This window comes from Notamacropus eugenii, chromosome 1 (assembly GCF_028372415.1).
Source record: "Notamacropus eugenii isolate mMacEug1 chromosome 1, mMacEug1.pri_v2, whole genome shotgun sequence".
NCBI lineage: Eukaryota > Metazoa > Chordata > Mammalia > Diprotodontia > Macropodidae > Notamacropus > Notamacropus eugenii.
In genome coordinates, this window is record NC_092872.1 from 754,731,175 (window position 1) to 754,758,468 (window position 27,294).

The 27,294-nt window shown below is 54.8% G+C and overlaps 1 protein-coding gene across 1 annotated transcript in view; it reads right to left on the reverse strand.

Moving 5' to 3' along the window:
- NBAS (NBAS subunit of NRZ tethering complex) overlaps positions 1 to 26,173 on the reverse strand; it is a 280,935-nt gene extending 254,762 nt beyond the window's left edge. Inside the window, exons 1-9 of the mRNA XM_072642657.1 lie at positions 26,010 to 26,173; positions 21,803 to 21,857; positions 20,626 to 20,662; positions 19,571 to 19,648; positions 14,503 to 14,550; positions 7,964 to 8,007; positions 3,781 to 3,914; positions 2,041 to 2,174; positions 1,843 to 1,941 (exon numbers count right to left, since the gene is read on the reverse strand). Coding sequence (XP_072498758.1) covers positions 1,843 to 1,941; positions 2,041 to 2,174; positions 3,781 to 3,914; positions 7,964 to 8,007; positions 14,503 to 14,550; positions 19,571 to 19,648; positions 20,626 to 20,662; positions 21,803 to 21,857; positions 26,010 to 26,123 — 743 coding nt within the window. The 5' untranslated portion in view covers positions 26,124 to 26,173. The remainder of the gene's footprint in view (positions 1 to 1,842; positions 1,942 to 2,040; positions 2,175 to 3,780; positions 3,915 to 7,963; positions 8,008 to 14,502; positions 14,551 to 19,570; positions 19,649 to 20,625; positions 20,663 to 21,802; positions 21,858 to 26,009) is intronic.
- Positions 26,174 to 27,294: the final 1,121 nt, after the last annotated feature.

Genomic DNA, 27,294 nt, shown 5'->3' on the forward strand with positions numbered 1-27,294 from the left:
GCAGAGGAGAAATGGACAAGACATGGGGAAATGCACCAGAGATGCTGCAGAGGTGAAATGGACAAGAGATGGGGAAATGGACCAGAGATGCTGCAGAGGTGAAATGGACAAGAGATGGGGAAATGGAGCAGAGGTGCTGCAGAGGTGAAATGGACAAGAGATGGGGAAATGGAGCAGAGGTGCTGCAGAGGTAAAACGGACCAGAGATGCTGCAGAGGTGAAACGGAGAGGCCTTGACACCAATCTGGATATATGGGGGGAGGAGCAGAGCAAGAGGGGAAATGGTGTGGCAAGCCATGGTGAGAAGATACAGAAGAGATGCCATGGAGGACAGGATGGGGAGGTGATAGGGGAGGAACAGTAGGATTGCTGGGTAGCAGCAAATTCCCTGGGTAGGCCATGTAACATCAACCTATAGTGGACTCGATCCGGGCATTTGTGTGTAGGAGTGAAGGTGATGATGATGGACAAGACATTTACGTGGTCTAGCCCTTACGCTCTCTTCTTTGTAAACTGAAGGGCCAGACTCTGTGGCCTCCAAGATCCCCTTGCTGCTGCGGATTTGTGACCCAGAAACAGAACCTGGGCTGGACGGTGCCAGTGTCTAGGGTCGCTAAGGTGTGCAGTGCTTATGAGGTGGGCCTATTATCCCTACTGTGGCTCAAAGGGGTATAGGACGCCCAAGGCTACAAACCTCCCTGGTAAGAACTGGGCCTCAAATCCAAATCCTGGTTACAAACTTTCTGTGTCACAAAGGGAAACAATGAGAGAAATCTCTGAGTATCACCGTTGTCTGCTAAGACTGACCCGGATGTAATGACTGCAATGGAAACAAACTAAAAAACAGCGCCCAGAATTAAAAGAGCTCAGGAAATAGTCCCCTGAGAAATTAATGGCATCCAAGAGCAAAGCCCAGGAGGCGCCAGCTCTCCCAAAAGGAAAAGCAAACCAGTGTCAACGACTCCTGGCTGGTTCAGCCTGGGCTCCCTTGGTCCCCATCATTTGAGACAACTGAGCTTTGCATATCAAAGCAAGACAAGCCTATTCACTCTCTAGTTGCAAAATTCAAATTTGAGAATTAATGGGAAGTCATGCATGAAAAATACAAGATGTGAAATGTTAAGACTGACACTCAAAAGGCCATCCTCTTTGTAAAAACCCAGCCATCCTCTGAAAAGGAGCCCAGCATGGTTTTCCCATCCTAAGATAACGTGGCTATTTTATAATCAAAAGAAATACATTTTGATTTAAGGAAAAGCCTGTTAACAATTTTTCTGGAGTACACAATAACATTATTCAAATTTATGAAAAGAAAAGACTTCCAACTCAGCAAAGGCCTCACGTTCTCTTCCCCAAATAAACCCAATGCCTCCCAGCATTTGAGCTGAGCTCTTTCTGTCCTATTTGTCACACAACACTGGCAGGTACCTTCTAATTCCCCTCCTCCTGCCAACTCAACCTTGAGCTCCTGGGCACGACACCAAGGGAAGTGAGGGATGCATGGAAAGAAGCAGGCCCCAGGAGCTAGGGTTGGACTGAGGCCCAGGAGTCTGCCTGCATCTCCCCCCCTCCTCAAAGACACCAGGGGAAGAAGGCTGCCCACCCTGGACATCTCCCTGGAGCTCCCAGGCTGGCCCAGGGCAAGTCCCAGAGCAAGAGGCTGCTCCCAACCCTGCTGCACAATTCCAAAGACATAGAATCAGAAGAAGGTGAACATCCCTCAAGAAGCTCTGAAGGAGCCCTCTCTTTCTCTGCAATTCCATCGACTGCCAGCTCTCTGGCTGGCTCAGGCACTGCTGGCACTTGGGGGCACCGCATGGCATGAGCTGCCCACACACTCACCTGTGGCCTGGATGGTAAATTGCAGTGTTGACTCCACGGGGATAGTGGCCACTGAAGCTGAAACTGTGGCTCTCCTGGTAGCCCTGATTGGTGCCAACACTAAATCAGAAAGAAAAGAAAGGTCACCCAACATTACATGAAACCAGGAATCCAAGGGGCTCCTACAGGCCTGGGGTGAAGTCAGAAGTCTGCCTTTACCTCACGAGGTAACTTCTCAGCTCTCCCCGATAATTAATGACCAGGAGCTCTGCGGACCACTGCGCACTTGCCTTGTATTCTAGAAATATCAACCCTGCAACAGCATAGCTGAGATCTCTGGGAAAACTGGATGCCTGCAGGAGACAAGAGAACATCCCAATGGCTCAGTTACTGAAAGGGATAACAAATCAATGCCGACCAATGAAGCAGGGCAGCTCAGAGCTCCCCCTGGGATCACACTACCTCCTACTGATGACCCAGGACCATGGACAACCCCTCTGTCAGGCCACAGAGCAGCAGGGTCCTGGGAACAATGCAGGAGGCAGTGCAGGTCAGGCCAGGCAGAGCCCCCTGCCATCTTGACCATCATCTCCCCTCAGATCCCTCAGAACTGGTCACAATCAACAACAATCACACTAACAACATCAGCTAACATGTACAGAGTGCTTCCTGTGTGCCAGGCACCATGCGAAGTACTGGGGACACAAAGAAAGGCAAGACTGTCCCTGCCCCCCAAGTGCTCACAACACACATACCGAGAAGCTGCCCTCGGGGAGATGCCCGGATGATGGTTCCTTCCTACAGGGACTGACGTCCCAGAGAGGAAAGCTCTGGGAACCAAAGACCTTGGCACGGCTGGCCAACGGAGGAACTGGCATTAAAGAAGAGGCGTGACCACCCACTAGGCCCCTGCCCCTACAGCCCAGGGCCCAGAGGACTTTTCCAGATGATGAGCTCCCTGTGGGCAGGGCCAAACCAAACTTTCTAGCATCTCTTCAGAGCCCAACACTGAGCTCTGCCCAACCAGCACCTCCCAAACATTCATTCATTAATTCACAGAGGTTCCCCGGGCCCACAGGGAATCTTACACACCCTGGACTCCCATCACAAATGATTCTGACATACATGTCCTTATTCACAAAAGGTGACACCAGTCCAGACTCATGCTGTGGAGTCATGAGACCCAAGTTCTAATCCCACTCTGACCCTGCCCAAATTCTACCACCTATGTGACTGACCTCGCTTTGTGTTCTCACTGGCCCGGGCCTCAGGGTCCTAGACAGCCTTTATGGCCCCTTCCTGCTCTAGACTAGGAGCTCACAGAGTGACAGAAGGGGCACCTGCCCCAACAACAAGCTAAGCCAAGCAGCTTCCAGGAGCTCACACCTGGTGCTCCAGGTCAGGCCTGCGACTGTACACTGGTCAGCACCTGTGAGGCACCACCCACCCACCTTTTAGACACATCTTATTGTCCACGTGCCCAAGGCCAAAAGGATAAGGTCTAGGTTCTGGCTCCTGGCAGTGCCCTGGTCTTCTCTCCCTGCTGCCTCTACTCCAATCCTGGGAACACCCTTCTCTCCCTGGACTGTCCTCTGCACTCTCCCCCTCCTCGGAACTGCCGCCAGCACCACTTATGTGACGCTTTCTGCATACAGGCCTGGATTTTAGGTTGACTCTGGCATAGGTCCTCAGGGTGAACCCAACTCTTTTGTTCTGCTGAGGGGAAGTGGGAGCCAAGGAATGAAAGTGACTGGTCCAAGGCCCACAGGAGGTAAAGGACCAAGCACGTTCAAGCGCCAGCTCTGCAATGCCCAAGGCAGGCTAGCTTCGGCTCCACTGTGTCATGAGTTCATGCTGGCTCTGCCACCAACTCTAGGAGGACAGGAACCATGCCCCCTCCTCACTCCATCCTCCCCAGGCCACACCTGCCTGACCCCTGAAGAAGGCTCAGCACCATACCGGGGGGATGAAGAAAAGCTCGCTGCCCATAAGGTCAAACACCCTCACGGTTCCCGTGCTCTCGGCGTAAGCCAGCAGGGTACAGTCGTAACTCCAGGCCACTCGCCTCCACTGAGGGCTGGGATCCTTGGGAACTACAGAGAAGGAAGAGAGTCCTTTATTAACAAACACTGAAGGCTGGCCTGATCAGAGTGGGTGAGGAGCCCTCCCCCACCCCTCAGACACCCCCAGCTCCCACCAGCTTCCTGATGCCTAAACCAGCATTCAGATAGATGGTCATCATCACCCCACACCTGCGGTCTAAGCAGCCAGCAGCAGCTGAAGCGGCCCCCTTGTTCCAAGTCCACGCCCACTGCCGCTGTTACTCATACAGCTGACAAAATATCCAGAACAGGCCCAGGATGCATGATTCCACCCCCATGGGCTGGGTGACCCTGATGATGCCTCCCAGACCTGGCCAACAAGGCTTCCAGAAGGAGGCTGGGTCCTGCCAAGGAGTGCTGAGAAGGCAGGCAGGGAAGAAAGACCTTCCCCACAGGGAAGAGTGGGGGACTGCACATCAGCCCCTCACATAGCTCTGGGGAGCGCCCTGGTCCTGAAGTCTCCTCCTTTAAGTAGGCAGATGGGCACCAAAGGCAGACTGCAGTGAACCAGGACAGAATAAGGAGGGGCAGGGCACCACCCACTAGTCACAGGGGAGAGCAAGCAGTGTATGCAGCTGATCCACAGACTTCACAGAGGAAGAAGGGAGCCCAGGGCCTGAGCTCCGGGGGTGGGGAGCACCTCAGCACCCCAAAGCGAGCCGGTGGGGGGAGGGACTGGAAAAAGATTCAAAAACAGCCTCAGGTTTGATCTCTTTGTTGCCTTAAGCTACAGAGTGGGCCAGAACTTGTCCCGCACGTGCACACATGAGCAGAGTCTGTGCCCTTCCTCTGTGTAGCCCCAGCACTCAGCACATCACAGGCTTTAATAAATGTTGGCTACGTGTGGAAGGTTCCAGGGTCATCAAGGCCAAGTCCTTCACTTTATAAAGGAGAAAACTGAGGCCCAGAAACACGAAGTAACTGGCGTGTCACCCCCAGGCAGTAAGGGCCAAAGTCACAATTTCAACTCAGGCTCTCTAAGTGAACCTGGCCTCGTCAATGCTAGCATCTGATTACACGTAAGAGTGCAGAAACTTCCTCAGAAAACCCAGTTCCCCCATCTCTGACTCTGCTGCCAAGTGCGGGGACCTGCCTAGGGTGACCGCATGGCCACTCGATGTCATGGGCTCTGTGGTGGGTCTCTATGACCGATCCTGGGATGTGTCTAAAGTTCAGTTTGTCCTCTAGAATAAGGGAGCTGCAAGGACAATCCCAGCCCGGACCACCAGGGGGTGGCAACAAAGGCACGCAGAGCAGCCTCAATGATGAGCCCCTGTGTGGGGGCATGGAGGGCAAGCAGCCGCTACCAGCCTTCACACCCTGGCCCCACTCCCAACTCTGCAGACCTTGCCGCCAGCCCTGCCCCTGGTCGTTGGCTGCTCTCCTGAACCCAGGCTGGGTTTAGCTGCTTCTGACTTGATTCTGCTTTCACCCTCCAGGTCTAGTCACTCAGTGCCTACCTCATGACCCAAATCCTTATTCCCTTTGATTGCCCACTGCCCTCAGCAGATCCAGAGGCCAAGGAGAGGGATGACACAGGGCTCTCCTGTGATGTCTCCCTGAAAGGGGACAGGAAAGTCAAGAAGCCCTGTCCAGAGGGAGCCTTTAGGCATCCCCAGCTCAGAGTGCAGACCCGGGGGATGGCAGCACCCTTCTCCCATCTGCCATGGCCACCCACTTAGATACAGAACACCTCCTCTAATTAATTTCCTTTGGATATTCTGATTCTGTCCCATCCCCTAGGGAACACACAGTCACTTAAAGGGAGAGGCCTTTCCTGTCAAGAGTAACATGTGAAATGAGTGGGAAGGAAACATGCATTTAAGAAGCACTGACTGCATGCAGGCACTGTGCTATGCCACTTTACAAATATGAATGGGTTTTCTTGGTCTATAACTGCTTGCCAGAGCAGCACCCAGGGTGAGAACCCTATGTTCAGGGTCAGAGGGAGGGGGGACTAGGCCTTTCTCTGCACAATGAGAGAAAGCAGCCCGCAGCACCACTGAGTAGTCTGGAACAAAGGAGGGGTCCCTTGCAGCTACACTGGGAAGACAAGCACATATGTGGGAGCACATGCCCCAGGACAGTCTGACACAGAGTCCACTGAAAGGTCACAGGTGCCCCTGCCAATCTGCTGTGCCAAACAAAAGCCACTGCTTTCCTCCCTCCCCCATCCTCGCTCTGGCTCCCTTCAAGGGGTAAACCCCACCTGATATCACCTCTGAATCGCTGCAGCTGGGTCCTGCAGCCACACTGTATATCGCATGGCCCTCAGGGCTGGAATGGACTCGAATGAGCACCATCCCTCCCTTTACAGAGGAGGCCTGGAGGGAGAACCAAGAACTCAAACCCAAGGCCCCTGACTTCTAGCTTAGTCTCCCCTCCACTAGGAGAGCAGAAGGCAGGGGACAGAGTCTGAGTTCAAAACCTTCCTCTGATACCTACTAGCTCTATGGCCATGGGCCATTCACTTAACCTAAGTCTCAGCTTCCTCAGTTGTAAAATGGGTGGCCTCACAGAGCGGGATCCAACTCTGAAGAAGTAAGTGACCTCCCCCACCACTTTCCCACTGTCTACTGTGACAGCTGTGACAAACCCCCACAAGCACACTGTCCCTCAAAGCCCTATGAGAGCAAATCAACAAATCCTCAGCCATACTCCGCAAGCTCCCAAAGAAGGCTGCCTGCCTTAGGATTCAGCCGAGAAGTAAAGGAGAAAACGGGGCAAAAGACCCCTGGGCAAAGAATCAAGCAGAACCTCAGGGGCTAGAAAACATCCATCAATCTTGACCCTGGGGATGGGATTATCAGCCAAGCCAGACTGGGGTAGGAGTAAGGAGCACTGGGCAGGCAGGACTGGGTGTTTGGTCAACAGCCAGGCTGAATGGGGGGAGACCCCATTATCAGCCAAGGCAGATGGGAGGTACCCAGCAGCCAGGTCAGACTGGGAGGGAGGAGGGTTGCCACTATCTAGGCCAGATGGGGGGGCATCAGCCAGGTCAGATTGGGGGGCAGCCATCAGCCAGACCAGAGCAGGGTAGTACCCTGGACTACCACACTAGCTCTTGTCAGTCACTCAGAAGTCTCCAGTATTTTTGTGGGATGGAAGGAAAACTAAGGACCAGAAGAGGGGACCATGAGGCTGGTGCCAGGGAGAGAGGGTAGGTTCAGGTGACAGGTTTTTTCCTCTATAAAATCATCTCCTTCATGAAACCCTTGCAGCCCTCATGGATAGTTAACTGTGCCCAGTGTGAGGCCTCAAGGAGGCAAGGTAGAGGGCTTCTCCCCTGCCTTCTCCTGAGAGGCTCCCTCATCCAGTCAAGGTGACAGGGAGGCCATTGTGGGGGTCCTGGTCTCCCCTGCAATGCCATCCCTTTTCTACACTGACCTGCAAGACTGAGGAGAGCAGGGCCAGAGGTCTTCCCAGCAGCCCCTCCAGCGTGGGGCTGGAGGGATGATATAGTGGCCAGAAAGGCAAGTGGTGCCAGAGGGCAAGGCTAAGCCTTCAACTTCAGTAATCAGGAGGCGATAGAGAGCTATGGAGGGCAGCAAAGCATACAACCCCTGGCCCACGGTGGGCGTCTAATCAAATATTGTTCAATCAGGTGACCAATAAGCATCTGTGAAGCACCTGCTCTGCTGGGTACAGGGCAAGGTGACAGAGAAATACCCCCAAAAGTAAGACGGTGCCGGCCCTGGAAGAGCCTGTCCTGTCCTGGGGAGGGGAGGGAGGGGAGCCTAAGGGGCAGGCTCCAAGAGGGGTGACCACAAAGCAGGGAGAGGGGTGCTCCTCAGCCGCTCCCCACACCAGAGCCCCAGTGAGATGGGCAGCTGGCCCATGGGGGATGTGGTTGAGACTGCTGGGCTGAGATCTGCACCAACGGAGGGCCTGGACAAAGAGAAGATCTCAGACACAGACATGTCAAAAGCTTATGGTTATAAACAACAGGCAAACGACCACTTCCTCCAGGCCTGAGCTCTCTTCTTCAGAGTAAGCATTTACAAGACTAAAATCCCACTTCAAAAACAAACAGCTCATACCTTGACATTTCCCAACGATGGATGTGAAATCATCCTTTGCGGACCTGTATCACAACAAAAAGTCAGACACGGTGTTAACGCCATCGGCGCTACAAATGCCCCACAAATGCCCCAGCCTCCCCGCCCCTCACCCCCTCACTACCTCTTAGGAACAGAGGCTTTGGGCCCAAGGGAGGAAGGCAAGGCCAGGCAGGAAGCCTCCCTACCTCACTTCGGGGCCACGTTAACACAGGGGGCCCCTGGATCCCGGGGCAGAGCCCCGCACAGATGCCCAAGCAAGAGAAGGAAGGATGTTAGAAAGGCACGGCCAACACAGAGAACATCTTCCTCCAGAAGCAGAGGGTGTCCAAGGGAAAGGAGTCCGAGAGCTCCTCCACCCAGAAGAGATGGGGCGCAGGGAGGGGAGAGGTGGCAAGGGGCCAGGCCCCAGCTCCGGGTCCAGGCTCCAGACCCAGGCCCTCCTGATCTCCCCCATGGCACACAGCAGCATCAACGTATCATTTCTGTCTCTTCAGCCTCCAAGACCTTTAAAGAAGCTTTCATGTTATCAAGGCTGATTTTATGAAAAGAACTGCCTGCTCAGACCACAGATTCTTTACCCGCGGTCCTTGGACACCCAAAGGTCCCTGCAAAGATTTCAAGAAGTTGACGAACTAAGACAAGAAAAACAAATAACTTGTTTATTTTACTGACCTCTAACTAAAATGTAGCCTTTCCTCCCATTCTTTAAAAATCTGATTCTGAGGAGGCCACAGGTTCATCCAGATCGCCCAAGGTGTCCCAGCCTCACAACAAGGTGAAGAGCTCTTTAAAACCTAGAGACGTTCTTCACTTAAGGGCACAGGATTTTAATGCCACAGTGCCTCTTCTCATTCACATGCCCCAGCACACAGACCTCCCATCAGAAACAGCACCTGACGTCTAGGCCCCATCACCATCTGCCACAGGGACGCTAAACAGGGGCCCTGGAGGTGTCCCAAGCCCTGCCTCCAGGGGCTCGGTACTGGGAGTGGGTACCTCCCACACCTCTCTCGGGTCACATGAGGCCTCTCCACTAGCTGCTCTCCACCCCTTCTTGTCCCTCCCAGGCTGCCTTCTCCATCAGATTGCCCCCCATGCAGTTCCCAATCTCTCCCTGATTAAGGATGGCCTCCCTGCAGCTAAACACATGTCCACGTCGCCCCATCCTCATCTCCTGCCCCCCAATCATTTCTGTCTATTTTTTGGTGGCTAAATTCTCTGAGAACGCCATCTATACCAGGGCCTCCACTTACTCTCCATTCACTTTCTTCTGAACCTCGGACCATTCAGCTTCCAGACTCATCGTGGCACCTGCACTGCCCTCTCCAAAGTGACAATGAGCCAGCCTTACCTGCCTCAGCAGCCCTGGACACTGTGGATCCCTCTCTCCTCCTTGGAACTCCTTCTCTCTGGGCTGTTGAAGCATCCCTCTCTCCTGGTCCTCCCTCCTCTAACTGCTCTTTTTCAGGCCCCCTGCCGGGGCCTCAGCCATGAGTACCCCCCATGGATCTGACCTGGGCCCTCTTCTCTTGACCACTTCACCTGATGACCTCAGTGGCTCCATGGATCCAACTACCATCTCTCGGCAGAGCATCTTCAGAATGATCCGGCTGACCCCAGCCTCTGTCCAGAGTACACATGCAGCCCTGCATCTCTGGCTGCAGACGTGGGTCCCATAGACATCATCCCAAAGCAAACGCATCCATTCCCTTTCCCTCCAAAGCCTCAGCTCTTCCCATGCTCCAAGGCACCAAGAGTCACAACCCACCTGCCCTGCTCTACACACCCCACGGCCAATCGCTTCTGAGTCCTGCTGAGGCTACATTCACGAGATCTCTCTCCTGTCTGCCCCTTTCTTGCCTCTGTCACACACACACACACACACACACACACACACACACACACACACACACACACGCATGCATATGACATAACCCCCGATGCAGGCCCTAATCTCTTTGGGCCTAGACCACTGTTGCCGGACCCTGTTGGCCAGTCCCCCCTGCCTCAAGACCCTCCTTCACTCAGATGACAAACTGCAAACCATGCCCTTCCCCAGTCAGCCTCAAGAGCTCTGGTCACCTCCAGGATCTAACAGAACAGCCTCTGTTTGGTTTATAAAGTCCCTCAGGATCTGACCCCCCTCTCGTCTTTTCTTTGGGCTCCTCAGGTAACCTGTGACCCTGTGACACTGACCACCCGGCCCTTGCCCACATGAGGCCCTCCATCCACAGGCCCTGGGCATCCCGACCCCCGACCCCCAGCCCAGAACACCCTCGCTCCTTCCTCCCCTTGGCCCCAGGCTCCCCAGCCTTCTTCAGGGCCCTCCCTCTCTTGCTGTCTCCCCTGTCAAATAGCACCTCCATGAGACAAGGGGCTGCCTTTGTCTTCTGCCTTCCTTGGCATCCCAAGCACCTAGCCCTGTGCCCAGCACACAGCAGGCACTCAATAAATCCCTCCGCCTGCCTGTCAGACTGCCTCCTTCAGACAAAGAGCTGGCGCATCCCTCCCCTACTCAAGGAACTCACGCAGCTCCCACTGCCTCCATAAACACCTCCATTTGACATCAAGAGCCTTTCACCCCCAGAAGTATTTCCAGGAAGGAGACAGGTGACTCTCACACCTGCCGTGGTCCAGCCAAACTCACCTTCTTGCTGTTCCTCATGTCTCTCATCTTCCACCACACAGTCTTTGTACTGACTGTGCCCTCCATCCTCACCTCCCTTCCTAGAAGGCACCAGCCTGTCTTCCATCCAAACTGACCTCATCTATGTGTCAGACAAGTTACGTACTTGCTGTTTCCCTCTAGGCAGAAGCAGGGGCCATTTCCCCACCAGAATCCACCCCCAGGGCCTCACATGCTGCGGGTGGTTCCCAGGGTCACCTGCTCCAAAGATGATAACCTCCGAAGAGGCCTGATGGCTGACACTGACCAATGATGACTCAGCCAAAGACCAACAACCAATACAGCCGGTGACAGGGTCATCAAGTGGGCATCTCCTGGGGCAGGGGTCGCAGCACTAGGAGCACCCCAGAGAACCTCCCTTCCCAGCCTCATCCAACCCCCTACAAAGACATTGGAGTCACCCATGAGGGGACCAGGCGCTGCCCTCCTCCCTGATGCAGGCCCACAACGGAGAGGGCGGGACAGGCCCCTGGGGGACTCACAGCTCTTTCAAGAGCAAAAACGAACATGAGTCTGCATAGACAGAGCCACAACTCTGAGCAGCTCCAGCGGCCCAGCACCACCTCACAAGGGAGGCCACACCAGTCAGCAGGGCCACTAGCTCCCTGCCAGTGGTGGGGAAGCCTATTGGGGATACCTCCAGGTCCCCTGCAAGGACTCGCTGACTCCCACATCCACACTGTTGGCACAACCCAGCCATGACCAAGAAAGAAGCCTGGTCGTGTCCTAGTCCAGCTCCGAGGGAGCCCTGTTACCATTTATCATAAGCACAGACGACGGTCACCATGCCTCAGTGATGCGTTAACAAGGAACTGTGCTCAAGTCTAAATTTTATTTCTGCCCCTCTGAGTGACCAGTGATTTGTAAAGACACCACAATACATTCTGATGTAACATAAGCCCTTGGAGGATGAGGCTGGCATACCCCTAGTGCCGAGCAGCATCTGGAGCCTAAGAAGTGCTTAGCGACAAACAGTCACTGACTGACTGACTGATCCAAGATGTGGGTCCTGAGCACCCCAACTCTACAAGAGAGAAGCTACAGCTGTCCCCCCTAGATCCAGGGCTAAGTGCCCCGTCTGTCAAGAGGACAGCTGCCCACTTTGCCAGGGGGGGTGTTGCCACCCCGTCTGCCAGGTTTCCCAAAAGACAAAGTGGCCTCCCACAGTGTCTCCATCTCAATAATAACAATTATGGTTTTGTGGGGAAAGTATTTTGAAGTCATAAAGGCTCTCTCAGCAGCGTCAGCAGGGATCATTCCTCTGCCAGTCAGTGATACCTCATTAAACAGTGTAATGAGGGAGAAGCAGATATGGTGAAGGTGAGGAGCTGGGTACGCATTCCCAATGGAAAGGCCAATGGGTGGTCCCCATCACTGGCTGGTTGGACCCCACCATGGTCACCTATAGCATCGGCATCTTCCTGTCATACCATGCCTGGGTCTCTCTGAACCTTTAGCCATGGGAACCTGTGTGGCCTCCTAGATCCTTGGGTGTGGCCTCCTGACTGAGTCCAAGTTTTACAGAACAAATCCTTCTATGAAGGGGGTTTGCTCTGTGAAGTTTGGGTTCAATCAAAGGGCCGCACCCAAGGACCAAGAGGGCCACATGTGGCTTTGAGGCAGCAGGTTCCCCACCCCTGCTCTAGAGGGTTTGCTTAGAGCAGGGTCCTTCACCCTTTAGGGTCAAGGGCCCGTGGGGCATCAGTCTGGTAAGACCTAGGCCCCTTCTCAGCAATGCTTTTAAATATACAAAATAAGAGACAGAGAATCACAAAGGAATCAACTGTCTTAGAGTACAGTCGTCCGAGTATTAAAGGTCTCACACTCAGGCGTTCACAGGAATCTCTCTGCACAGCCCCAACGCTTCCTGGACCCCGCGTTAAAAAGTCTGGCACAGAAAAGAAATGCTTGGGAAGGTGGCCTAGCGCTACCAGACCTCAAACTGTACTATAAAGCAGCAGTTATCAAAACCACTTGGTATTGGCTAAGAAACAGAGGGGTAGACAAGTGGAATAGACCTGGCACTCAAGACACAGTAGGCAAGGAATACAGCAACCTCCTGTTTGATAAACCCAAGGACCCCAGCTTCTGGGATAAGAACTCAATGTTCAACAAAAATTGCTGGGAAAACTGGATAACAGTGTGGCGGAAATTAGGCATAGACCCATGCCTGACACCATACACAAGAATAAAGTCCAAATGGGTACATGATTTAGGTATAAAGATTGATACCATGAATAAACTGGAGAAGCAAGGAATAGTGTATTTATCAGACTTATGGAGAAGGGAAGAATTTTTTACTAAAGAAGAGATAGAAAGTATTATGAAATGCAAAATGGATAATTTTGATTACATTAAACTGAGAAGTTTTTGCACAACCAAACCCAATGCAACCAAAATCCGGAGGGATGTAGTAAATTGGGAAAGAATTTTTACGGCTAAGGTCGGGGATAAAGGCCTCATTTCTAGAATATATAGAGAACTGACTCAAATGTATAATCATACAAGTCATTCCCCAATTGATAAATGGTCAAAGGATATGAACAGGCAACTTTCAGAGGAAGAAATTAAAGATATCTATAATCATATGAAAAAATGCTCTGAATCACTATTGATTAGAGAGATGCAAATCAAAACAACTCTGAGATACCACATCACACCTATAACATTGGCAAACATGACAGAACAGGAAGATGATAAATGCTGGAGAAGATGTGGGAGAGCTGGAACACTAATTCATTGTTGGTGGAGCTGCGAGCGCATCCAACCATTCTGGAGAGCAATCTGGAACTATGCCCAAAGGGCTACAGAAATATGCATACCCTTTGACCCAGCAATATCGCTACTAGGACTGTATCCCCAAGAGATCATAAAAATGGGAAAGGGTCCCACATGTACAAAAATATTTATAGCAGCACTCTTTGTAGTTGCCAACAACTGGAAGTCAAGGGGATGCCCATCAATTGGGGAATGGCTGAATAAGTTGTGGTAGATGAATGCAATGGAGTACTATTGTGCCATAAGAAATGATGAACAAGAAGACTTCGGAGAGGCCTGGAAGGACTTATATGACCTGATGCTGAGTGAAAGGAGCAGAACCAGGAGAAATTTGTGCACAGCAACGACCACAGTGTGCGAGAGTTTTTTCTGGTAGACTTTGAACTTAGTAATAATGCAAGAACTTATTAAAAAAAAAAATCCCAGTGGTGGTTCTCTAAGGCAAAGCGCCTTCCACACTCAGAGAAAGAAATATGGAAGTCATTCGCAGAATGTAGCAGATCATGTTTGTGTGTGTGTGTTTTTGTGTATCATGTTTTGATTTGTTATACGATTTCTTCCATTTATTTTAGTCCGACTACATAGCATGACTATAGTGAAAATGTACTCAATAGGAAAGTATGTGTAGAACCTATACAGAATTGTATGCAGTCGTGGGGAGGGAGGGGGGTAGTGGGGGGTAGGTGGGGAGGGATAAAATCTTAATTTTATGGCAATGATTGTAAAACATTAAAAAATAATAACAATAAAATTAAATTAAAAACAAAAAGTCTGACACAGAGAGCCTGGGTCACAACAGCCAGTGGAGAAGGTTCCCAAGGGCTGGTGAAGACACTTCAACGCCGGAGAATGAGTGTCATCCCCAAGGGAGCAGGAAAGGGAGAGAGGGATCTCTACTAAGATGCCATCCCCCAACCCCCAGCCCATCCAGCACCTGACCCTCTGCAAAATTAAACTAAGGGGAAACAATCTTTTAATCATCTTCCCGCTGATTAAAAATAAACCAAGAGAGTTTCCTCAAATCCCACTGAAAACAAGCAAAGCCAGGAATTACCTGATCTCCACACACTGGTCCTGAACAGCGGCCAAGAGCTTGCCATTGCTGTGGAAAGGAAACATAAGAGTGAGGCTGCCACCACCGACCACTGAGAAGGCCTGCCCCCACCAACCCCTCAACCCCCCTCTCCTCTACCCCGCACTTCCTTAGCCAGGGAGGAGCATTGCAGGCTGCGATCCCTTTGCAGCATGAGACAAATTCACTCAGTCTGTCTTCAGTCACACCCTCCTACAGTGATCTACGGTTGGGCCACAACCCTTTCCTGTGGCTTGTGACCCCTACCCAAAGTCCTCTTCCGGTCAGCCACTGCCCACAGGGCATGGCTGTCATCCTGGGTTCTCCAGGCTAGGCCAGCAGACACACAGCTGGCTCCAGAAGGGAACAAAAGCTCCTTGTCCTGGAAGGTCCCAGGACCAACGAGTCTGACACCTGAGGGCTAGTCTAGCCCCTCCAAGGCCAGCTCCAGCTCGTGAATTCTTTGGCCATGAACAAAGTCAAAGGTGATTTCCTGGGCTGGCCCCCGCCCCAGGGCAGGTACAGAGCCATAGAAAGCAAGCAGGACGAGCAGAGTGCACCCATGACCACCCATGTTTCAGACTGTCCATAAATCCAGATTTAAGTACAGGCCATGCACATGTGAGGCCATCAACAAGAAGCTGGCTCATTAAAAGAATGAAGAGGAAGGATGACTCAGAGCTTCTTCAGGGCAAGATGAGCAGCTCTGCTTAAAGAGATCTGGGGGTGTCAGCCCCAGGTCAGCATGACCTGAGCCAAAAGCATGATGGGGGGGAGCGCCCAGGGAGGACCGAGCGTCCAGGACACACATGGGACTGCCCCACTGCCTCGGTCCTGGCGAACCATGGCTGGAGGAAAGCATTTGGTTCTAGGTACATTCTGAGAAGGATTCAATGAGTGGGAGAGTGGCATCCAGAAGAGGCAGCCAGGATCGGGGAGGGTGCCAAGATCCTACCAGGTGAGAACACACCTACAGAAGACTTGAGGCAGGGGCTCAGCTGGATACCTCTCTGAGCACCCTAAGTATCCTGTGCAGAGAATCTGAGAATGGTTCTGCACAGCCAAAGAGAGTCAAGAGGGACCCCTGCGTGGAAGGTATAGAGAGGTCGACTGAGCTTCAAAATGAGGACAATCTTCCTAACTATTAGGGGACACTTGCTTTAAAATGGGAAGCTATCCCAGAGGCCCCAGAATCCTCTGCTTCAATTCCAGGAAAGTATCCAAGGGCAGTCACAGGGAGGGCCTGGGACGGCCCCTCCCATTCACCTGCAAGAAGAGGCAAGAGGGCTAGTGGCCAGAGGAGCCACAGAGAGGATTCCTCCACAAGAATGGTCTCAGAGGTCCTAGGTGGTAACAGAATCCTTTCCATCCCTTTGTGGAAGACAACCACACATCACTTCCCAGAACACGGAATCAGCCTTGTGGTGGTTTCAGAGAACACCAGCATGAGGGACATTTCACGTGTCACATGAAGGGAACCCGCAGCAGAGGAGAGGGGAGATGCAGGGTCAGGAATCCCATGGACGATGGGACAAGCTTGGCTAAAGCAAAGCAACCTCCATGTCAAACCTCAAAGACTTCAGGCAAAGCTCAGGGTTCTGGCCCCTCTCCAAGATGGAGAAGTATGGTGAAGAATTTGTTGAAAATACAGCTCCATGTCAGGAAAAGAGGCGACTGAAGGCAGGCACCCTCTCCAGAGTCTCCCCCCACCCCATGGCAGGCACCTAATGAAGCCACAGTGTGATGGGGGTGGCAAGCACCCTGTCTGCAGTAGGAGTCTGGCCGAGCTCCACATGCCCTCAGACCACTGACTGGTGGGAGCAAGGACTCAAATCCACAGCAAATCACAAGAACCCAGACAAAAGTCAACATCCCAAAGGCTGCAAACCAAGGGATCCAGATAAAGCCCCAAGCCCCAAATGATCCCACTGGATCCTCCTGGCCCAGAAGAGCTGGGTGGGACAGACATTCCTGCCAGGTCTGAGTGCACAGAGACCGGAGAGAGGCCAGAATCCCAAGCATATGCAGGGGCTGGAGCCTGACAGTGAAGGGCCTTCAGAACTCAACCAGGCATATGTGTGCCATTCACCCTAGAGACAAGAGGGAGCTGCTGACCCTTTGGGAGCAGGGAAGTGACAAGGACCCACTGGGGCCACCATGTGCAAGGAGGAGAGACCAGAGCCCTGGGGACCAAGGAGAAGCTACCCTAGGGAGAGGCTGGGGAGAGAGACGAGGGCAGAGGGCACAAGTGGGAGCAAGGGGCAGGGAAAATGTAGCAACAAAGGGAAGCCCTTCTCTCTGAAGTTCCCAGCAATCTCCCAGTCACACAGCTGCAGGGATACTGCTGCCCGCCCTCTCTCTTTCTGGATTCTCTTTCCTCTCTGGGGTCTCCCGGCTCGCCTCCCACCTGGCCCCTGCTTCTCAGTCTCTGTCACAGGCCTCGCATTCGTGTCAGAGCACAGTGCCCAGCACGCAGTCGACACATAATCAGTGCTGACTGATAGACTGGTCACAGCGTAGCTGCCCAAAGCCCTCTCCTCTCCTCCCTCCACACCTTCCTCTTGGGGATCTCCGCAGCTTCCCTAGGTGCGCTCCCAGAGCGATCTCCTTCCTGAGCTTTAATCCCACATCACCAACTGCCTACTGGATGCCTAACACAGGCTTCCTCTAACTCCAGGAAAAAATGTAAATGTTCTTCTTTGGCTTCTCCCCACCCTGGCCCAGCCCAACCTTTCTGGTCTCTCCTCATCTCACACACTGCAATCTCACCAAAGGGGCCGCTCCATGCCTCACCCACAACATTCCATCTCCCACTTTGTCCTGACCGTTCCTCCCTCCTTATCTCCACCTCACAACACTCTCCTCTTCCTCTAAAATGTAGCTCATGTCGTCTCTTCTGCATGAAGCCTATCCTGAGCCCAGCACAATGAGCAGATGCGCTTCGACAGCACTCAGGATAGGCCACATAGGCCACCCCCTGACAGAGAGGGGAGGAGGGAGGCACATGTACTCGGCATGAGCGGTGTGGAGAGCTGGCTGACTGGCCCCCTATCAGGTGGAATGTTCTATGATGCTTAATAAAGCACTGACTGCTGGCTCAACCTTGTTATAAGGATTCTGGCAGGAGGAAGAAAAAGGGGATTTTTATTTTTCTGTTAAGTGAAAAAAATTAATTTCTCTTAAAAAAATTTTTATTTAAGAAAAAGACTTTGCTGATCATAACCGCAGACACCCTCTCGAACAAACTCCTATGAACTGAACAACTTTGTACCTACATGTTCAAATCCTCTTTAGGGTTATTCTGCAAACGCTGGCGTCCCAGAAGACTTAGCACTGTTCTAAGACGTAAGAGCTATTAAGGCTTCACATGGCACTGAGATTTCTGGGATGCTCAGTACTGTTTACTATTTGTGGCCTTGCTGTCTCCCCCACTGGGAATGCAAGGTCCTCCTCCGTCTATGTGTCCCCAGCACCAAGCACGGGCCTGGCACATCGCTGACAAACACTTGCTCATTGTTTTTGATTGAGGGAAAGGGGAGTCGAGGAAGCTGATAAGGTTGTGAACCTGAGCGATTCCAAAGGCCACAGTGCCCGTAGGAGAAACTGGGCCATGAAGGAGAGGAAAGGGTTTGGGGGAAAGAGAGAAAACCCTACTCATGATGTCCTGGGTTGGAGCTGCCTTGGGACATTCAGCTCAAGATGCTCGGCAAGCAGCAGGTGACACGGGGGGCCCAGAGCACCCGTCAGAGAGGGATGGAGAGGACCACTTCAAGCTGTGGGGGTAGCTGAGACTGCCAATAAAGAAGAGAGCTGAGGGTGGCTCCTTGGGCCACACCCACTGGATGTAGCTCAGGGAAGGATGAGGAGCCAGGAAACTCACTACAGTACCAACAAATGTAACCACAAAAATAACCCCGACCAATGATCCTCTGATTACTAATATCAATAGGAAGACATGTACTGCCAGACGTGGTCATGCCTGTCACAGCCTCCAAGGGGCAGATACATATGCTGTGGACAGACAGGGCCTCCAATACCCATTTGCAGGTGTCACTAAGTCACCTGCACCAAGACCCAAGGTATTATTGGCTTCTAGCTTGAGCTACACAGCTACGCAAAGAGATCAACTAACAATCCATATGGGATAAAACAAATGGATGAAAAATGCCTACAAGCCAGACTTCAAGGCACCATTGGAACTGGAAGGCCACTGAGTCAGTCAGCTGACAGAGAGAGAATGACAGAGGGATGGGCAGAGGAAGCGTGTGTGTGGGAATGCATAATGCATATGTACATATATACCTATGTGCATTTTGTACACATCTACATATACGGAGACGTGTAAGTTGGTGTACGGGTGTATGTGTATGCGTGATGCCCACGTATGTACATATACACAAGTGCATTGTGTACACATCTACATGAATGCAGATGTGTGAGCTGGTGTGTATATACGACAGCTATGTACATACATACACGTGCATTCCGTACACATCTACATGTGTGTAGATATCTATGTACGCCCTTATTTCCCCAGGGAGGGCACATGAGCGTGAATGCTGCCCTCATAAGGCACATAAGAAACTATCTAAGAAAGACATGATGAACAGAGGAGACAGGCTGGTCGTGATGTGAGAGTGAGAGACAGATGCCAGCCGGGGGCCCGAGCACTGCACTGACCCCCACAGCATGGGGAAGGCCTAGAGAAAGGTCTCCTGCAGACAGGGCGAATCCACCGTGGAAGGCCCATGGGAGGAGAGAGACGAGAGCTCCCCAGGCTGAGAAAAGATGGGCCATGGTTGACCGCTGCAGAGAAACTCACCTCCAGCCCAACAAGTGTCAGAGAATCATGTCCCAGAGCACCACATCGCAGCCAGGTGCGAAAGTCACTCAGCTGTGAACAAGGAGTCTGAGACAGCCAGCATTCCGCTGACATGAAAGGGTTTGAGTGCACTGGCAGATAAATCCCCCAGACTCTGAAACAGACTTCTACTTTGAAGACAATTTTGAAATTCTCTGAGGCCTATCGTGAGAAACCATAGATGCTTACCTTGCAAGGACTAAGTGCCAGTTTATCTGCTTACTGACCAAGCGAACCAGTCCATCGGGGAGCAAAAACGTTGTAGGGCTGAAACGACAGGCACATTTGGGTTGAAAATGCAGGCAGAAAGGCCCCATATCCCAGAGGGCAAGCACACAACCCAAAAGAACTGGGAGGGGCCTGAGGTCCAGGACAGGGCCCCCTTCTAAGAACCAATGCTACGTGGCACCTGGTCTAAGCAGGAGCTGGCACCTGAAATGCCTGATCACACCGGTGCAGTCTGAATGACATCCACGTCTACACACACACACTCGCTCACTCTCTTCCTGTCTCCAAGTCTCTGTGGCTCTGCCATCTCCCGAGCTGTGACCTCCTAAGCCACAAGCACGGTACAGGCCCCACTGGTTGGCTGAATTTGCTGAAATACTTTCGTTTTCCCCACTTCTTTTTTACTCTTTGCTACAAAGCAGACAAAAACAAGCTGAAAACTGAGCCACAGCCTGTAAGCTCTTAGAAGGCAGGGGCTGGGGGCTAGGTCCGGTCTCACCCAAGTTTTTTCCAAGGCCAAGGGACAGGATCCCACGTCAGGAAAGCAGAGTGTTGCTCATGAGAGCATTAGACCTCTTGCCAACAGACAGAAGGAGTCCTTCCGCCTAAGGGCCGTGGCAAGGCCCATTAAGCATCCCCCGGAGGCCTAGGTAAATCCCAGAGCAGTGGTGATAAAGTGAAGACCAACGCTGGGGTTGTGAGGGCACATCACTAAGCTGATGGCATCAAGTCTGGGGGGTGGGGAGACATCGACCTAATAAAACTATCGAGCTAAACTGTGCCCGAGTGTTTGGAAAGCTTCCGCCATTTCTGTAAAGGGTTAAGTTGATGTAAAAAACTAAGTTCATCCTGATGTCAATGGAAGCACCAGATCACGATCTGGCTGGGAGAACTTCCTTTCCTTTCCGGCTTCCAGGAACACTGCACCCAAGTCAAGCACAGACATAACACCGGATGGAGTGACCCCCAGCAACATTTAACAGGCTCAGAGCTCCCCCAAGGAACAGAAGGCTCACCTGTACCAGATGTACTGGCGGAGGAAGTGAAGAGGACCTGCGTAATAAAAGAGAATGAGAAGGAGCCTCCGGCCCATAACTGTGCTCTGGGACACATCCCCTTCCCAATCAGATTCACTAGTGGCAGACAAAGAAATTCCTCTTACCCTCCCGCAGCCTATAACAGAAGACACAGAATTCTCTAAGAATAAGGAAGTAAACACAGGGACCCTTAGACAGAGAAAAAGGTTAATCTGCACCCACTGCCCCCTTCACTGAAATGTAAATCCCAAGTCCCAATGCAGTGACGTCGGCAGTGTGGCTATCTTATGCAGACCCTTAGACGGTTCCCCAACTGGAGAGAACACCCTGATTTAAGGTGCTAAGCTCAGTCTAGAATCCAGACTGAACTGCGAGCTTAGAAGGCAGTAGAGTTCCTACCCTCTGTGACCCAGACACTGGCCTTCGGGGGCCATTCGGGCAAGTCTCTCAATCAAGGACACCTAGGGCTAGGCAGGCACCTGGCCTCGGGCAGTCCCACTCTGGTTGGCTCAGGAGTCCGACAAAGCTCATCTGGGTTGTCTGTCCATGAAGAGAGAATCAGGCCTCAGAAGTGTGCTACTGGCAAATCTGGGCCTCGGGTACTCAGGCTACATCTCTCCTCAAGAACCGCAGACCAGGGATCGGCACCAGCTGCTTCCAGCCCTAGCCCCTCAGATGGAGGGGTGGATCCAGGTGTCATTGCTGCCCCTTCTACCTCAAGGAAGAAGGGAAGAAGAGGAGGAGGTAGAGGAGACCAAGTGATAAAGACAAAAAAGATGGGGGAAATGAGGGGGAAGGGGAAGGGGAGGAAGGAGGAGAGAGATGGGAGGAGGGGAAGGGGAAAGAGAGGAAGGGGAGGGGGGAAGGTAAGGAGGAAGGGGAGGGGGGAGCAGGAGAAAAGTTGGGAAGGAGCAGAGAGAAGGGGGCAGGAAGAGAGGGAGTAAAGCAGCCCCTGCCTGAGACGCTTCTCCGAGTGCAAATGATCACTACTCTGCAAGGAAAGCTGCCTGAAGGAACGCCTCCTGTCCTGGCCTCTGGAGCCCCCAGGGGCCCTGCGTGGTGATGATGGGCCCACGGACTAGAAGAGCCCCATCAGCAGATGGGGAAGGGGTCAGGCCCATGGTACAGGATGCCCCAGAATTCCCGGCGCACTTACCCGTGATCACCTTGGTGATGATTAAGGATGCTCCGTGTTTCCTGTTGCCTCTGGGCTGTAATTACAAAAGGAACATCCACCTTGCAGATCCAAAATAAAGCCCTCCCATTCATCCCCAAAGGGCAGCGGCTCATTAACCCGGGGCTCTGAAGGCACAAAAGGGCCACCCATCCTCCCGCCCTTGCCCTGGGGTCCCCTCGCCCCAGAGGATAGTCTGTGTTCTTGGTTCTAAGGACACCCTAACTTTGCATTCCATGTTCTAGAGGTCTCTCCCAGCTCTGACTGGTTCTAGGTTCTGAGGCCCCTGCTCTGGTGATAAATATATGGAGTTGTGAAGAGGTGAGCAGGATGTGAGTCCCAGCCATGCCACCCTGGCCAAGTCAGCCGCCTTAACAGTAAAAGGGGCTTCGGCATCCTTAGTCACCCTGAGGAGACGTCGGTCCGTCTGCCCTAAGCACTGACCAAAGGAAGGCAGAAACAGCCCCTGCTGCTAGAAGCCTGAATTTTATGGGAAGACAGCATGACCACCCTAGGAACATACAAGCTCCAGAATGGAAGGCAGGTCATCTCAGCTAAGGGGGATTAGCAAAGGCCTCCTGAGGACACTGGGGTGTGAGTCCTGAAGGAAGATGGAGAACCCTGGAGGCAGAGCAGACGGCACTGCAGGCAAGAGAAACAGCCGGGGAAAAGGCCTGGTGATGGGAGATGCTTGTTGCAAGGAGGCCGGGTCACTGGCTCACCAAGTGCACGTGGGGGAGGATGGCATAAGACTGGACAGGAGGGAAGAGGCCAGATCACCAAAGCCCTTTAAAAAGGCTAAATGGGGCTCATAAAGCAGGGGGTGTCAGGATGCTAGAGACACATGCCTCTAGCAGGGGAGTAGGAGACAAGTGGGGACAGAGCGGAGGATGGGCAGCAGGCTAGTGCCCGGAGGCTGGAGGCCAGAAGTGGGCACCTGGAGGAGGAAACAAGACAGAGAGGCTTGAGGGACAGGACAGGATCAGCAACCGCCTGGGTACGTGGGATGACCCCAGCACATGAGCCTGAGTGACAGCGAGGACCAGGGAAGTCTGGGAGGGAGGAGGGCATGAGAGGAAGGACGGCTGCTGGACTGAAGTGGCTCTGGTGTGGACTCTGAGGTGGGCAGATGGGCAGGGAGGGCTGGATGCTTGGGCACAGCTCCATCCAGGCGGGAGCGGTGAAAGGAGCAGGGCCCGGCCAGGGCCGAGGCTGCCTCGGGAGGGCAGGGGCACAGCGAAGGTCCCCCAGGCCACCTGGCACCGCAGAGGTGGTGACAGGAGCTGGCCCCCAAAACACAAAAGCGAGGCCCTGTCCCGAAGCAGACAGGCAGCTAATGAAGGTGATGACTGTCCGCCACCCTCGGGACGATGCTACTCTGAGAAGACGGGGTCAAAGCCAGCCTCGTAGACCTTGGACAAGTCACCAAGCCTCTACCTACCTCAACCTCCCCATCTGTAAAAATGGTGACAACAGGAAAGAGACCTCCTGATTCTCATATGTGAGACCGAAAGGGGGGGGGGTTCACAAACTAGAACCTGGGGTGTCCGGGCAGGGGAGGCCTCGGAACCTAGACCCCGGGGTGTCAGACCTGGGGGAGACCTCGGAACCCAGAACCTGGGGTGTCAGGGCAGGAGGAGACCTCGGAACCCAGAACCTGGGGTGTGAGACCTGGGGGAGACCTCGGAACCTAGGCCCTGGGGTGTCAGGGCAGGAGGAGACCTCGGAACCCAGAAGCTGGGGTGTCAGACCTGGGGGAGACCTTGGAATCCAGACCCCGGGGTATCAGACCTGGGGGAGACCTCGGAACCCAGACCCTAGGGTGTCAGGGCAGGAGGAGACCTCGGAACCTAGACCCCGGGGTGTGAGACCTGGGGGAGACCTCGGAACCCAGACCCCGGGGTGTCAGACCTGGGGGAGACCTCGGAACCCAGAACCCGGGGTGTCAGACCTGGGGGAGGCCTCGGAACCTAGGCCCTGGGGTGTCAGACCTGGGGGAGACCTCGGAACCTAGGCCCTGGGGTGTCAGACCTGGGGGAGACCTCGGAACCCAGAATCTGGGGTGTCAGGGCAGGAGGAGACCTCGGAACCCAGAACCTGGGGTGTGAGACCTGGGGGAGACCTCGGAACCTAGGCCCTGGGGTGTCAGGGCAGGAGGAGACCTCGGAACCCAGAAGCTGGGGTGTCAGACCTGGGGGAGACCTTGGAATCCAGACCCCGGGGTGTCAGACCTGGGGGAGACCTCGGAACCCAGACCCTAGGGTGTCAGGGCAGGAGGAGACCTCGGAACCCAGAAGCTGGGGTGTGAGACCTGGGGGAGACCTCGGAACCCAGACCCCGGGGTGTCAGACCTGGGGGAGACCTCGGAACCCAGAACCTGGGGTGTCAGACCTGGGGGAGGCCTCGGAACCTAGGCCCTGGGGTGTCAGACCTGGGGGAGACCTCGGAACCCAGGCCCTGGGGTGTCAGACGTGGGGGAGACCTCGGAACCCAGGCCCTGGGGTGTCAGACCTGGGGGAGACCTCGGAACCCAGAACCTGGGGTGTCAGGGCAGGAGGAGACCTCGGAACCCAGAACCTGGGGTGTGAGACCTGGGGGAGACCTCGGAACCTAGGCCCTGGGGTGTCAGGGCAGGAGGAGACCTCGGAACCCAGAAGCTGGGGTGTCAGACCTGGGGGAGACCTCGGAACCCAGACCCCGGGGTGTCAGACCTGGGGGAGACCTCGGAACCCAGAACCTGGGGTGTCAGACCTGGGGGAGACCTCGGAACCCAGACCCCGGGGTGTCAGACCTGGGGGAGACCTCGGAACCCAGAACCTGGGGTGTCAGACCTGGGGGAGACCTTGGAATCCAGACCCCGGGGTGTCAGACCTGGGGGAGACCTCGGAACCCAGACCCTAGGGTGTCAGGGCAGGAGGAGACCTCGGAACCTAGACCCCGGGGTGTCAGACCTGGGGGAGACCTCGGAACCCAGAACCTGGGGTGTCAGACCTGGGGGAGGCCTCGGAACCCAGAACCTGGGGTGTCAGACCTGGGGGAGGCCTCGGAACCTAGGCCCTGGGGTGTCAGACCTGGGGGAGACCTCAGAACCCAGGCCCTGGGGTGTCAGACCTGGGGGAGACCTCGGAACCCAGAACCTGGGGTGTCAGACCTGGGGGAGACCTCGGAACCCAGAACCTGGGGTGTCAGACCTGGGGGAGACCTCGGAACCCAGAACCTGGGGTGTCAGACCTGGGGGAGACCTCGGAACCCAGAACCTGGGGTGTCAGACCTGGGGGAGACATCGGAACCCAGAACCTGGGGTGTCAGACCTGGGGGAGACCTCGGAACCTAGGCCCTGGGGTGTCAGACCTGGGGGAGACCTCGGAACCTAGGCCCTGGGGTGTCAGACCTGGGGGAGACCTCGGAACCCAGAACCTGGGGTGTCAGACCTGGGGGAGACCTCGGAACCCAGGCCCTGGGGTGTCAGACCTGGGGGAGACCTCGGAACCCAGAACCTGGGGTGTCAGACCTGGGGGAGACCTCGGAACCTAGGCCCTGGGGTGTCAGACCTGGGGGAGACCTCGGAACCTAGGCCCTGGGGTGTCAGACCTGGGGGAGACCTCGGAACCCAGGCCCTGGGGTGTCAGACCTGGGGGAGACCTCGGAACCCAGAACCTGGGGTGTCAGACCTGGGGGAGACCTCGGAACCCAGAACCTGGGGTGTCAGACCTGGGGGAGACCTCGGAACCCAGAACCTGGGGTGTCAGACCTGGGGGAGACCTCGGAACCCAGAACCTGGGGTGTCAGACCTGGGGGAGACCTCGGAACCTAGGCCCTGGGGTGTCAGACCTGGGGGAGACCTCGGAACCTAGGCCCTGGGGTGTCAGACCTGGGGGAGACCTCGGAACCCAGACCCCGGGGTGTCAGACCTGGGGGAGACCTCGGAACCCAGAACCTGGGGTGTCAGGGCAGGGGAGACCTCGGAACCCAGAACCCAGACCTTCAGGGCCGGCCCCCCTGGGGCGTTCACAGAGGCAGGGGATGGGGGAGGGGAGCGGCAGGCGCGGTTGCCATGGCGATGCCCCGCCCCCGCCCCCAGAGGCAGCCCCTCCCGCGGGGGAGGTGACGTGGCTCCGAGACCCGAGCGGCCCGCGGCCCCTCCCCCCTCCCCCGCCCCTCCCCCGCAGCCCCTCCCCCCGCCGCTCACCTGCACCTCCGTCTCCGGAGGCCACTCGGTGTTGACCAGCAGGTCGTAGAGGATGTTCTCGTCCTCGCTGTCCGGGGCCGGCCCCGAAGAGGGGCTCTCCTCGGCGGCCGCCATGTTCGCCGGGCCAGGCCAGGACGGGGCTACGGCGGCCCGGGGAGGACACTCTTCCTGGGGGCGGGGCGGGGCGGGGGCGTGGCTACTGAGGCCCGGGGGCGGGGCTGAGCGTGACGTCACCCCGGGCCCGCCCCCTGCCCGGGCTGGCCTGAAGTGCCTCTGTCTGCGCCTTCCCGACGCCCCTTTGCCTCCCAGACAGCCCCGCGGGTCCCCAGATCCCCGCCCTGACCGCAGGGTGCCCAGGGCAGTGACCCCCGAGGTGGGGGGCGGCCTCAGCCACGTCCTGACCCCATGACCTCCCCTAAAGCTGCCCCACCCCCGGTGTGGTGCCCCGTTTCTCCTGGACCCCCGTTTCTCCTGGACCCCCGTTTCTCCTGGACCTCCCATTTCTCCTGGACCCCCTATTTCTCCTGGACCCCCATTTCTCCTGGACCTCCCATTTCTCCTGGACCCCCTATTTCTCCTGGACCCCCATTTCTCCTGGACCCCCATTTCTCCTGGACCCCCCTTCTCTGCTGCAGACCTCCCCCATCTCCCCGTTCAGCCGTCCTGGCCACTTTCCCAAAGCAGGGGCCTGTGCCACCCCCTCCAGGCTAGCCGCCCCCGCTGTCCTGTCCTGGGCACCGGCCTCACCTCCAAACCTGCCTTCCAGCGCAGGAGATCAAGGGGTGCACCTCGAGGGCGTCAGACCTCCCCGCCTCTGTAGTGTGAAAGGCCTCTGATCTGTCTAAAGGATGACCCCCCCCCAGGTAAAAGAGGTCTTCTGAGGCTCCCCACTAGTCTAGGCTTCCCTGCAGTGGTTACTGTGAGTGCCCTGGGGAGGCGCAGAATCTTACCTTTCTTTGTAGGGAGCTCTTCTGCACCCCTGGGACAGGTTGTTGTTCCGTCCTGTCTGGCTCTTGGTGAGCCTGGGGACCGTACTGTACTGTCCAGGGAGTTTTCTTGGCAAAGATACCTGCTGCAGGGCATTAAGGCAAACAGAGGTTAAGTGACTTGCCCAGGGTCACACAGCTAGTGAGTGTCTATGACTGGTTTTGACCTCAAGTCTTGCTGACTCCCTTTACCCACTGAGCCACCTAGCTACCTCTGCTCACCCCAGGAACATCACTGGCACTTAATAAACATCTGCTTAATCACTTGGTACTGCTGCATTAGTTCTTGAACCCTGACA